This window comes from Pleurodeles waltl, chromosome 2_2 (genome assembly GCF_031143425.1).
Source record: "Pleurodeles waltl isolate 20211129_DDA chromosome 2_2, aPleWal1.hap1.20221129, whole genome shotgun sequence".
Classification (NCBI taxonomy): Eukaryota; Metazoa; Chordata; class Amphibia; order Caudata; family Salamandridae; genus Pleurodeles; species Pleurodeles waltl.
The window spans coordinates 512877789-512892318 of record NC_090439.1 but is presented as its reverse complement, the minus strand read 5'-3'; the positions used below and the strand labels follow the sequence as shown (position 1 = coordinate 512892318).

At 43.4% G+C, this 14530-nt stretch overlaps 1 protein-coding gene across 4 annotated transcripts in view; it reads right to left on the bottom strand.

The window, feature by feature from the left end:
* Positions 1-14530, bottom strand: part of CABYR (calcium binding tyrosine phosphorylation regulated) — a 193126-nt gene that overhangs the window by 65270 nt on the left and 113326 nt on the right. For all 4 annotated transcript variants that reach the window (XM_069220036.1, XM_069220037.1, XM_069220034.1 and 1 more), the window contains one exon: positions 6073-6684. In XM_069220036.1, coding sequence (XP_069076137.1) covers positions 6073-6684 — 612 coding nt within the window. The remainder of the gene's footprint in view (positions 1-6072; positions 6685-14530) is intronic.

The following is a 14530-nucleotide window of genomic DNA, read 5'->3' as shown; positions in this document are numbered from 1 at the left end:
CACCGCTAAAAAGTCCCCTTCCACCCTAGACTACACTTTTGTCTCAATGGACATCTTCAAGTACTTCCAAGATTTCAGCATAGAGGTGAGATGCGAAAGCGACCACCACCCACAAACAATGAAAATAGCTGACAATACCGTTCTTGCTGCTTCACTACTGAGGAGAGGCGAATAAGACCCAGGAAGCCACCTTCATCGCATAAGATGGTCCAACAAGTGCATGGAGAAATATGAAGTATGGAAAGCCAACTTAACGTCGGATCAAACTGAACAGGTGGACATGATTAAAAAATGGGAGGCCATACTTACATCATTAAGGCACAAGCTAGAGCCTAATCAACCATTCAAGGCCAGCCCACTACTGAGCAGAAGAGGTTTAAGACATTAAGACAACAAAGACAACAGTTTAACAAAATCGCCAGACTCCTAAATAATCAACCACCAGGTAACAGCTACAAGAGTACCTTTCATGAACTAAGAAAGAAATACAAGACAGCAATATGGGAAGCAAAGCAGGCTCACGTAGATCAGGAATGGATCAGAGTTGTGGAAGCCACTAAAGAAAAGAACAGCCGGTCGCTGTGGTCTATTGTCAATCAGCTGGAGCGCAGGATAACCGGGATCCAAACTAACGCAGTTCCAGAGAGAAAGTGGATTGAACACATCTCCAACCTCTATGACAGCCCCAACACAGAGGAGCCATCTCCCACTGCAAGCAGCGAGGCAAAGCCATTATCATTCGAAATACAAAACATCAAGGAACAACTACGACGCTGCAGACAGAATGGGGCTCCTGGGCCAAATGATCTCCCAGCAGGAATACTAAAACACAACCCTGCCCTTTGGACTGGCCTGCTCTGCAACCTTTTTAATGTCAGCAGCACAGAAAAAAATGTCCGGATTCCTGGAAAGGGGCAATTTTCCACCTAATTTACAAGAAGGGCCCCTACGGGAACCCAGACAGCTATCGACTAATATCACTGCTTGACATCGACACGAAAATATTTGCGGGACTCCCGCTCGAGGATCTCAAAGAATGGGCTAGCAAATTCAATCTAACACTTCAGAATCAAACCGGCTTCCGGCCATAGGAAAGCACATCTGATAACCTGATAACGCTAGCCATGCTCGCTGAAAAATATACAAACAAAAACATGTCCCTTTACACCTGATTCGTGGACTTGTCCAAAGCCTTTGATTCAGTGGACCGGAACAAGCTGTGTGTGAAACTAGCAAACCGTAAAATCCCACCAGAGCTGCTAAAAGGAATGCAGCTTCTGTACTCAGAAAATTGGGTAAAGGTGAAAGTTGGAAATAATGGAAGAGTATCGGGCAGAATTCAGATAGACTGAGGTGTTAAGCTGGGCTGTGTTCTGGCTCCAATGCTTTTCAACCTTTACCTGGCAGATCTGTGCACACAGCTCAACACCACTAGCTCCCATCACCCCAAACTGAGTAACCATCCCCTAACAGCATTACTATATGCAGATGACACTGTCTTACTGAATCTCTCAGGTACAGGACTCCAAAAAGTGCTTAACACCTTCAATCAATATTGCATAACTAAAGAGCTGGTGGTAAACGCAGAGAAAACTAAGGTAATCATCTTTGGCAAACGGATAATTAAGAAAAATAAATGGTTCAGTGGGAATCAATATGTGGAAAGAAGCAGAAGCTATAAATACCTTGGCATCTGGCTGCAGGAGCGCTGGTCGCATCACCTGCACCTAAACACCCTGAAAGCGAGGTTGGCATCGCTACTTGTATCAGTCCTAGCCCTGGCCTCAAAACTACAATCCCCAATCTGGTGTCCACTCCTTACAGTGATAAAAGCAAAATTCCTGCCAGCCCTAACATATGGTTCAGAAATATATCCAAGCAAACTTAACGACTTCATGAACACTGCACAAAGCAAGGTCTTTCGACCTTCTCTTCAGCCTTCCACACTGCTCCTCGCCAGCGCAGTTTAGGTTGGAATTCGGATTACAAGATCAAACATTAGTACAAGATGGGGCATTGCTGAAATGTGCATCCATGCTAAGACAGGCCCAACCAAACACACTAAAGGTGCTGATTTGGGAGGAAATCAACACAAACCAGGCGGAAGTCCTAAATCCATGGCTAAAGAGAATCACTTTCGCCATAAAGCATCTGCAGGCAGAGGAGTTATGGCAAAAATCTTTACCCCATAAAAATGTAAAGCAACTTCTAAGCAAACAAATCAAGATGCTCTCCTGGAGCAAGCTCAAAGATAAGTTCAGAAATCGATCACACTCTTGGATGACAATTAACACATTTAAGGCTCCAACAGCACAACCTTACATGGCAAAAATATTAAAAACGTCACTAAAAATAAAGGTGCTACACGCCAGACTCGGACTACTACCTGCATTGGAGGCCGGACCAAAATGGTTTAGATCCACAAACAACAGACGATGCAGACTTTGTGCACATCATCAGGAAGACTTTATACACATCCATTGTATTTGCCCTGCTCTTCTACCCTCGAAAAAACTGTATCTGAAAAACATTTTCAACACTAATGGTATCAGAACATGCCGGCAGGCTATCCTGTTTACTCTGTAAGGATTGACTCCACAACACATGGCCTGTTTTGAAAAATGTATTTTAAAATCAGAACATACCTTAACACCTGCCACAAAAAACGCCCTCAACTGGCATAGGAAATGAACACTGGCAGCCCCAGGCGTATGAGTAATGGCCGCAGCATACACACCAACGGCACTCCGCATACTCCTCCTGTGGACTGAACTATTTATATTTTATCAGTAAAAAAAACAACAACAAAAACACTTTCTGATGTTTTTCACCTAGATTCCCTTCGAGAAATGTCTAATTTAACAGTCAGTACCTCAGAGTTGTCCAGTAAGTAAGACTAAACATCTCAAGACGATAGACACGTGAAAGAGCTTAACTGGACTAAAAACCATAAAGAAAGCAAGAATGTATTAATTGTTTTATGGTGTTTTTTAATGTCTCTGCTTGTACGGTTGCAATGATTTTAAGTAATTACGCAATAAAGCATAAACTTTCAAACTCTTCAACAGTAAAGATAAATATTGGTCCATCGCTCACAGAGATGTGACAATGCGCTGAATGAGTAGTTAAATAGTATAGATGTGACTTTCCTGTCTGAGTGAGCTGACAATCTCAATAACAAGCTACATTTTTCAAGCAGCCATTGATCGGTGACTGGCAGCAGAAGCTTGGACCTATTTTCCTGACAGAAATGTACTCCTTACCTGCAAACAATCATACATATTTGCAATATGTGGATTCCTGCGAGAGGAGTCTGGAGTCAGACTGAGTTTGTTCACCTAGATTTACTTCTAAATCTCACCATGGGCCTCTGTCCTTCATCAATCACTTTGGAAAAACAGGGGAACCGAGGACACAAATGAAGACTCAGTTGAAGATTTTGAGGTCTCCAGTTTGGAGTACTGGAGATTAAAGTTGATTATGAAGAGCCTGGTACTGAGTATTCAATTGCCCGAACAATACTGCATGTGACGGAAAAGGAACTATACACATGAAGTTGTCAATGTCTGCAGAATCATTACTTTATCAAATACTCCCTCCACTTTTAATGAGCCGTATTTGCAGTTTTAAAAAAGTCACCATTTGCTGAGTTGCTTTTTGAACTTTCTCAGAGCAGAAGTAGGGAGCTTTTTGATGGGACTTGGCTAAGCCCCGATCTCAATAAACACCTGGAACTAAAATAGGTAGTATGTGATCCTTATTTTTGCATGGCTCATAATCGAAAATGTTGGTCACTTAAGCACGCTGGCCACAGCTTGATCTATCATTGTGTATACTGTTGAGTAGAATTAACCTCGATTTGGACAAGCCCAAAGTACTTGTCTCCTTTTGGGGTATAGGTCCCTTCTGATACTAAACAGATTATATCAGGGGTGAGCATGTTGCACAGTTCCACATTTTCAAAAAATTATCACTTTTAAATAGTCAATTTCTGCCAATTAAAAACTAGTCTTGGCACATGGGCTTGTAAAACGGGTCCCTTGAATGATCTAGAAAATGCCCTGGCATTAGTCGTGTTGCCTTGCAACGGGCTCAAAATGCCTTTGCGAAGCAAACCTGTTACTGGGTGACTCCCATATGTCTGCTAACTGACACGCAGTTTTCTGAGCTTCTGAAATTCATCTTTTGAAAGCTGTAGTCTCAGCATGAAAAGTGAAAATGCCCACAGAGCCTCCTCTAAAGAAGTTGTGGGCCTGCGAAACTCAGCATCTGAAATAGGCCACAGATGCTCATGGCTGGAAGCCGAACTGCAGTGCCACTGCAGGGTGTTGGGCTGATGTTGAACAACCCAGCAGTTCTCTCAGAAAGTGGGCTGATCCACTCGGCCACAGATCGAGAAAAGGAGGACAGCTGTGGAGTACTCTGTATCTCAAGAATCTTTTAAAAACAAGGAAGCAAGGGGGAGGTGCAGGTGGAAGGAAGGAAAGGGTGCAGCCAAAGGCAGAGAAAGCCACATCGTTTGTGTTTTGTTTTTACATAATAACCTCTGACGTAGTCACCCATACACAAGGTGGTGGCATTTCTCCAATTCTGGAATGCAGGAGAGTTAGACATAATATTATGAGTGGCTCATCTCCCATGGAAGAGAGAACCAGTCTTGAAAGTGTGCGAAAACAACACTTGAGGTCATACATTGGGTGTTGCCACTCTTCAGCTCGGGCTTCCCTGCAGCAACAACTGAAACGAATATGGTGTCATGGTTTAGAAGATGCCTCTTGTGAATAAATTGAGTTCCTGCCCCACTCTTGACTTACCCAATTCTTTAAAGGTGGTGGTCTGAAAGGAGCTCAAGTTGTGCAAAAATTCAACACTTTCAATCGTTTCGGTATACAGGGGTCAAAAATGGTTGGGGAAATACGGTTACCATAAATTTAAGGTATTGCCATAGGCAGGTTTTGCACGGATTCCCTGTTTACTAATGCGGTTTAGGGAGTATCGTCCTGGATCTATCTTACCCACTGTGTCAGTGATTAGTGTTGCCCTTTACACAGTGTTTAAGCTGTGTAAACTCCATCAGGTAATAGAGCAATATGCGTGAGAAAAACCCTGGCTTCAAGTGCAATTTGTGTAAAAGTCTTATTTTGAAATTTAGAGCAAGCAATTTTTTTAATCCATTTCAAAATAACATCAGCACTTAGGACCTGGTTCACAAAAACGAATGGAAACCAAAAAGTGCTAATGTAAATCTGTGTCATCTTATGTTCAATAGTTTTCCAAGTTTACATGTTCCTCACTGCCTCTAATCTTGGCGAATTGCTCCTTGGCTGTAGGGGCTAGCAGAACTGCCAATATGTAATGTATTGTTTTATTTTTCCTCCACAAGGAAACAATGTTTGCTGTGTATAAATCTTTCCCTGTACTCATGTCGAATTTGGGTTATACCTCCCATTCTCCCACCCTGCAAACACATTGACACCAAACATTTATAGATTTACTACTGTCTTCAGTCTGAGAAACTGCAAAAAATTGTGAAATCCCGAAATCTTAAGACTTTAGGGGTTCCCACAGATTTTGCATGGCCATTTTCTTTTCCTCCCTTGTCTTGCACCTTACTCAGACGGAAAGCAAGCAGATACTTCCTCTTGGACAAGTGCTTGCACGCTCAGATTTATATTTTGAGAGGAAGTCCACTTTTTCACACCTGTCGCTTAAACGTATAGGTGCAAAAAAGTGTATGAATCCGGCTCCTACAGTATAGTATTGTAAATGATTTTGATTTGTTTTAAACCAAACTGAAAACAGCCTCAAAGTCATAGTAATTAGGGGGGAGCTCCATTATGGAGTTATATACTAACCATTGCTTGATGGTCAATATGGCTCAACATAATCACATCTGACTGAAGATTATCCTGGTTTTCTCCAGAGGCATTTTAATTCTCCGACTCTACTGCATATGCAGAAAACAACAATAAGCATTTGAAATCCTTCGCTGTTCACAAATATCAACGAGTGATGGTTGCCTTGATGCAGCCGTTGCGATTGCAATCACAAACTGAGATTGAATAAACATACCTTGGCGTGCAGTTCGCGGATCGCACACTGCAGAAGCTGATGGTCGCCTAGATGCTGCAGATGCTACGGCCAAAGTAGGAGTGTTAACATATGAAGTCATAGGTGGTCTCTGCTCTTGGCCAACGTGAGCGTAGGACTGAGCGGCAGCCATTCTTTGACTTTCATCCATTGGGACTGCAACAGAGTAATACATTGGATTTCCTGGAGCATTCATGTCATGACCTGGACTTGCGTTTGGAGAGACCATTCGTTGATTGCAGCCATCTGGATTCATAGCAACTGGCACTGGTATAGCAGCGTACCTTCTCTGTGGGTTAAGGTCATTTTTTGAAAGAACAGCATGTCCAGGGATTGCTTTCCAATCATGTGCTTCTTGCACATTAGAGCCAACCAGGATGTAAGGTGGAGCAGCCATTCTCCTCTTTTGATCATCTGAAATCATATACGCTGGAGAGTTCACCATTCGCTGGTCCATGTACTGGGGTCTCTGCATTGGTTGCATCATTGGCTGCATTCTTGGGTCCCAAGAACTACCTCCTTTCTGTTGACTTAAATCAGTGAGGCGATACAGAGTCCAAAGATTTGATGGATCATCACTTTTAGGCATCATTCCTGAGAAAAGAGAGAAAAATGTTTTACACACCGTGTAAGAGCTGCCCTTTTTTTATAAATGTATGACAAATTTCTATCTACACTAACAAATACAATGTTACTGTAACATTCAGGGAGCCAAATGTGAAAAGCTGATTCCTGTTCGACACTCCTCCCACTTCCACAGCAATATCCCATTGCCCAGCTCAGGACGTAGGTCAGTGCTGCATGTGGTGCTATGAACCAAGAATGAGATCATTCATAGGACTGTTGAGAGTGGGGCATTCAATGAAGTTGCTTTGAAGCAAGAGTCAAGTACTAGCAGGGGATTCAGCACAACACAAAATCTGTTTTTGTTTATCTATTTACTTTCAAGCACAAAATTGTTTTACACTGGAAAATCACTTAAAAGTAACGCAAAGCAGCACATAGTGTTGCTCTGCATTACTGGGGCGTCAAAGGGGCATTCCATGGGTGGTGCATAGGCGTTCCCACGCAACCACCCAAGGTTTTTGACCCAAAATCCTATTTAAAAAAAGGGGAACAGGGTTTTGAGTAAACAAATAGCATCCATTCCAACTAGGCGCTATCAGGGAGAATTATTTAATTTCTCCTTTCTTTTCCAACTTTGCATGTTTGCTGCACTGTACAGCAGACCTACAAAGTGGGAAAAGTTTTAAAGTCAGTCTAGGCATAGCGTTTTGTACTGGAAGGCTATCTTTCCAGTGCAAAGTCTATGCTAAACTCACGCAGACACCTAGGCAGTATGGTGCAAAGGTGTGTGTGCGGCACATGGCAGAAGATTTCTGCCTCTGCGCTAGGCAGAGAGGAGGATAGGGCTACATTTCTGGAAATATGGCACTCTCTTGCTCTCTCCTAAAGCAGCGCAGTATTTTTCGCTGCTGCACTGAGCAGCGTGACAATTTAGTATATCTGGGCAAAGGTGCTGTGTTATCAACCATAAACTTCTCTGCATGCTTGTATATTGTTCATTGTCAGGTAAAGCATAACGTAGGAGGGGCTAAGTCATTTTACGATATATCATTATATGAACCTTTTTTACTGCAGATAAAAATGCGAAAAATAGGTTGTGAAGCAACTGCAAAAAAATAACAGTCATAAAAATATACAAAATCATTTTACGTCTAATGCAATTTGCAAAGAACTAACGTGGCCCATGAGCTATTTCCTAAAAAGTAGTCAGACGGATTTTGCACTACTTACGATTTGTAATAAGAAATGGAGCAAACTATTTTTGACTCTTAGGCAGTTATTGTCTCACACGGCGCAGAACTATGCAAAGCTTTGTGTCGATTTACTTACCATCTTATAAGCCCTTTGCAGCAACTCAAGTCTGTGCAGAACTCATGCAACCCTTAGTAAGTAGCCCTTTCATCTTTCACATTTTAAAAGTAAGAACAGTATATTGCAGCAAACCTCTGCTTTTTTTGGTGCCAGAACAAAGAGTATATGACCTTGCCCACATCTCCTATGAGACATGTATGTCTCACTCTTGAGACTACTTGCAAGTGGAAGTAAAATACCTACCTAAAATTCAGAGATGCTATCCCCCATACTAATAATCGTTCACTCTCTTTAAATTTAGTGTAATCTACTCAAGTCATCTCAGTCACTTCTTTTGCCTCCTACCTAGAGGATGGGCTAAAATCTCTCCTGTGCTTACCCCACATCTCATGTATGACATCAGAGATCAGAATGCCTATCCCCATTGTATGTGAGCTGTGCTGTACTGTCCAGCAAACACACACTGTTATAAAAGTGCTAACCAATGTCAGAGCATACAACTGTTTTGCTGAAAAAGTCACCTTCCAGTACAAAATCTATGCTTGACATCATCCAAACACTGTTGCACTGGCACGTTTCATTGGCGAAAAGCAGTCTAAAATGTGTCAACAAAGGGAGAGAAAAAAATCACTGCAAGCAGTATATTTTAAAAGGCATAGCACTAGTATATTTTAATAGGTTGTTCTGCACTTGCTGTCGCGTAATGCAACGCAACAACTTTGGTTGCTGTGCTGCTTTGCATGTAAATTTACATAGAGCACGACTCCAAACCTCAAGTATCTCATCTACAATATCTATCCATGTCAACCTAAAACTAACACCCTTTTGAACCATGTACTCGCAAATGGCACAAAAGAACTAATCAGGGCTAGGAAATGGTATTTCAATGATTCAACAGACTACAATATAGTTATTTTACTTATAGCCTCAGGTAGTGATCCTTAATACTGACTATAGCACTGCTCCCGTTACCCCAAGTTCTTTGCACATAAATGTAGGTTGTTTAATTTGTCTAGATAATCCCTGTTAAGCCGCCTGGAAGGACTCAGAGCCTCATGTAGAAGCCCTTTGCACCACCGCTGTGTCTTTTTTTTTTACACATCAGTGGGGCTAGCAGTGCACTACACTGTTCCATGTTTACAAACTGACGCATTCAGCACAATGCATCATTTTTGTAAAGCCATGCATCACATTTTACCTGTGCCAGGTATAATGTATGCAGGGTAGGCATGCCCACGGAAAAAGCCACGTAGAGATGAAGCAGTGGAATTTACAACTTTTCACTCTGTCATTCTATGACTTAGCTGCATAAAAATGTTACAGCCTGCTCAGAGCAGGCATACAATTGACGCAGGGCTTTTCTTATGGTACTCTCCTCGCATTGCTGGAGTTGCATCATTTTAACGACACAAATCCAGCAATGCATCAGTTTAGTGCCAACAGACGCGTCAGAAATTCTGACGCATCTGTGAAAACGTGCACCATGGAGCTCTGTATTGTAAATACAGCACATCCATGCGATGTTAGGGGATGTGCGGCAGGTGCAAGAAATCTGATGCATTGATGACGGTGAATCAGAATCTTGTAAATTAGGTCCTCTATCTGCTGCCGACTTGTGAGTTACTTATGCCATAGCCGGCTGTCTTTTATTTCTAATGCACTTTGTGACTACAAATATTTTTTGCAAGACTAGAATTGGCAATGAGTCCAATCTGTTTCAATCTCTAGTTTTATGGTGGCTGGTTGACCTCTACTAGACACATGCCAGCCACAGTTTAATAGTGAACTGCATCTTATGATACAAAACCTGTATGCAAGGCTCAGAAAGCTGACCTCCAATACATGCTTTGGCCATGCCCCAGTACTGCCAACTATTGGCATGCCATACACACTAACCTGGCCACTGTCACCGAACTCTTTGAAGGCCATGGCCACGGGTATCTTTCCTCCGTGAAAGAATCACAAAGTACAGGCATGTTTTGCCAATTTTGCCCTCTCACTAGCTAAGCGTCTTCTCACTATACACTGGAGGGCCCAACAACCCCAACGGTACATAGCAGCAGCCTGGGACACCATGCTCACCTAATTTAAGGAGTTGGTCGGGGTTCATCTCTACCCTAGCCCCCGAGATACCTTTATCGCCTTTGTGAATCCCCCTGCTCTGGATTAGTGTTCTCTTCCCCTCCTGGGGTGCTGACAAGACTGTGCCTTTCTTGTGGTCATAACCTCATTTGCCCCCTGTCTCCTGCACACTCAGGCCCTCACCTACCCTCCTTTCTCCAAAATATTCACTTTTCCTCTCCTGCTACCACCCCCCCCCCCTATTGCAGTGTCTTTTACCCTGCATTATACCCCTGTTTCCCTGTTCCCCTTGTTGCTGCCAAATAATTTTTCTTTCTCTCTTCTTCCCTTCATGTTGTATCCGTCCCTCCAGGGCACCTACGATACCTAATGTTCAGACCCTTAACCCCTTCTGTGCCGCAGACTTAGTGGTTAAGTCCCGCGGCACAGTGCTCCCTACGTGGGGTTCCCCCCCCACCCCCCCAAGCCGGGATGGAAGGGGAGACCTTCCCCTTCCACCCCCACCCTCCCCACCCCCCCGTAATGACGTCAGCGCGCGATCGCGCGCTGACATCATTACCCACTGCCGGTCGAACTGGAAGCCATTTGCTTCCAGTGCGATCACAGGAGAAACAGGTGAGTTTCTCCTCCGGCGGGTGGGGGTTTGGGACAAAGAGGCACCGGGGGAAAGGAAAGGCTTCTCCTTTTCCCCCGGTGTCTGTTTGAGCATCCCTGCTGCCTGATCGCATTGCGATCGGGCAGACGGAATGCCCACTAGATGCCAGGGATTTTTTTTTTTTTATGTTTAAAATGTTTACGCGTTTGGGGCCCTTTGGGCAAGGGTCGCTCCCATTTGGGGGCATGTTTATTGTGGGCATTTCTGCCCCCCCTCGGGGGCAGATCGGCCTATTATTTTTAGGCCGATCTGCACCCAAGTGGGGCAGAATCCCCTAGACGTCAGGGATTTTTTTTTTTTATGTTTAAAATGTTTACGCGTTTGGGAGCGGCCCCTTGGGCAAGGGTCGCTCCCATATTGGGGCATATTTATTGTGGCCATTTCCGCCAGGGATTGTTTTTTTTAATTGCTGTAAAATGTTTGGCAAGGGTTGCTCCCATTTGGGGGGCATGTTTGTGTGGTCATTTCTGCCCCCCTTGGGGGCAGATCGGCCTAATATGTTTAGGCCGATCTGCCCCCCTTGGGGGCAGAAACCGCTATAACGCCAGGGATTTTTTTTTATATGTTTATGTGGTGGGCAAGATGCACCCCCCCCCCCCAAGGGGGGCATTGAACTGCTGGCCATTTCCGCCCCCCTTGGGGGCAGATGGGCCTATTTTTTTTAGGCCCATCTGCCCCCAAGGGGGGCAGAAGCCACATAGGCACCAGGGATAGTGTGTGTGTGGTTTGTCTTTTGTTTGGGGGTGGGCCCTTGGGCAAGGGTCGCTCCCCCTGGGGCCACACTACTAAAGGTATTTTCTGCCCTCCTTGGGGCAGATAGGACTAGGCCCATCTGCCCCCATGGCAGAATCCACTTAGGCACCAATTTCTAAATGCTTGATGGTGGGATGTTTGTCAACTGACAAAGTATTTGCATTTGTGATAATTTTTTTCCTCCTTTTTGTTCTAGTTCAAAGCTTTTGCTTTCTTTGCTGTGGCTCCTTGCGGTTTTGGCGGTGGTTGACCTGCGGTTTGCATAGTTGCATGTTTTAGGTAAGTAAAAACAATTTACTCCAAAGGAGTATTGTTGCCATGCATGAATGACATGTTTGTAGGTGGTGTACTAAATGCAGGTTTGTCTGAAATTGTCCTTAGATTTGTGCACAATGATATTTGTGTTGTCTTATTTCTAATTTGCTTTTCTTTCTTTCTTTTTAGTGGGATATCATTGGTGATTGCTGTGTCTGTGCAGAGTAGTTGCTGGTGATTCAAGCTTTTTCAGGCAAGTGAGCTGTATAGTTTTTGAGTTTATAACTCTTACTAATAAAGCTACACTTTATTACTTATCTTCCACAGTGCTGGTTGTTGGTGGTGCATTTGTCCAGTTAATATTCGTAGGAAAGATCATGGCTAGCCGCAGGATGACCGCTCTGCAGGTGGTTGGTATGCTTTTTGAGTCATTGTCTGATCATGATTATGAGATGGACTCTGCATCTGAGGCAGAGGAGGAAGTGAGAGATTCTGGCAGTGAAGTTTCTGTCGGAGAGGAATCTTCTGATGAGGAAGCCACACTCAGTGCAGAGGAAGGGCCTGTTTTAGAGGAGGACGCTGATGTGCCATTAGTGCAGCAACCTGGGGCTGAAAGATTTCCCGTTAGAAGACCTGAACTCTGGGTTGCCCCAAACATGGAGCAGCCAGAGTAGCCTGCCTTTACTGGTCTCTGGGGTGCCGAGTCAATACTGAGAACTTTTTGCCTGTCAATTTCTTTGAGTTATTTGTGGATGATGTGTTTTTGGAAGAGATTGTTGAGCAGACTAATTTGTATGCGGAGCAGTATTTGAGGGATAACGCTGCTAGACTTAGGCCGCACTCTAGAGCTGCCCAGTGGATTCCCACAAATTTGGAGGAGATGAAAAGGTTTTTAGGTTTGACTTTTTTGATGGGGTTGATAAGGAAGCCGTCACTGGCTTCTTATTGGTCTACTAGTCGCTTGATGGCAACAGCTATATTTCCTGCAACAATGAGTCGTAATCGGTATTTGCTTCTTCTTAGGATGCTGCATTTTATTGACAATGCATTAGCCTTGCCACGAGATCACCCTGATTCTGACCGTCTTTTTAAGATTAGGCCTGTCCTTGATCATTTTGTAAATCGGTTTTTAGAGGTCTATGTTCCAGGCAAAGAAATAGCTGTGGACGAGTCATTGGTCCTCTTCAAGGGTCGTTTGGTTTCTAGGCAGCACATTCCTAGCAAGAGGGCACAATGTGGAATTAAATTGTATATGCTGTCTGAAAGTAGTACAGGATGTGTATAATTTCCGTGTCTACACTGGTAGGGATTCCAGTATTGACCCCCCCCTGGTTGTCCTCCCACTTTTGGAGTTACTGAGAACATTGTGTGGGAACTTGGTAGACGACTGTTCAACAAAGGTCACCATTTGTATGTAGATAACTTTTACACTGGAGTGCAGTTGTTCAAGGAATTGTTTAGAGTGGACACTGTTGCTTGTGGCACAATTCGTTGTAACCGGAAAGGCTATCCAAGGGAGCTTGTCTGTAAAAAACTTGAGAGGGGACAGTGCAGTGCCTTGCGGAATGATGAGCTGCTATCTTTGAAGTTTTCAGACAGGAGGGATGTCTACATGCTAAGTACCATCCATGATAAGAGTACTTCCCCTGTGACTGTTTGGGGCCAGGTTGCTGAAGTGCGCAAACCTGTGTGCATTTTAGATTATAATAAGCACATGGGAGGTGTAGATAGAGTTGATCAAAGGTTGGAACCTTATACTACTATTCGTAAGTCTTACGTTTGGTATAAGAAGTTAGCAATTCACCTCTTCCACTTAGCAACTTTTAATGCTTTTATTGTGTTTAAGGATAGGTCTCCAGAGTCAAAGATGACATTTGAGAAATTTCAGGAGTCAGTGATAGAGAGCCTTATTGTGGTGGAACAGGCCAGAGTTCCTAGAGAAGCAGTGGTGGAGGATGTGGCTAGATTGAAAGATCGCCACTTTGCTGAGCACATTCCTCCCACACCCAAAAAAGACTTTCCAGCTAAGAAATGTAGAGTGTGTTTTCGAAGAGGTATCCGGAGGGAGACTCGAATGTACTGCCCAGATTGTCCTTCAAAGCCTGGGCTGTGTGTGGGTGGTTGTTGTAAGAATTACCACACCCAGAAGAATTACTGGGAACAACCATGAGTGTAAACTCATGTCTGTTTTGTATTTTCATGTGTTCAGTTTCATGGTTAGCATTTGTGTCATGTACTTAGAGCTTTTGTGTTTGTAGTTTTGTAATTGATTTGATTTGACACATGCTTTATTCGATCAATCGATCATCAAAGCGAATATACAATAATAATAATAATAAAATCCAATTAGTGTATAAATAAATACATAAAATACAATTCAATAAAAATTCCTCAACAATACACAATGCAGCTGTAAACCCCCCTACAGTTCTGTAAGAAGTAAAATATAGACCACTCGTAATTAAAAAAAACCAGTCCTGATAATGGAATTGCGTGTACGCCATGCTGCTAGTAAATACTTACTGACAGCATGTATTAAAATCATAGAGGGGTGGCCTTTTAAAATCCTTAAGGCAGAAACACAGTCTCTTATCCCCATTTCACGACAAATGTTACAGATCCACTTAGACCTGGGAAGAGAATAAGCAGGGCAAAAGAACATAAAATGTTCAACTGTTTCAGGTTTTACACCGCAGACAGGGCATATATCTGTATCTGTTTTTTTGTCCCATCTGCACACCAATGACTTCAACAGCAGCGACCCAAAGCGGAATCTGGCATATAAGCTTTTACTCAAGATGTCAGGAATAGTATCTA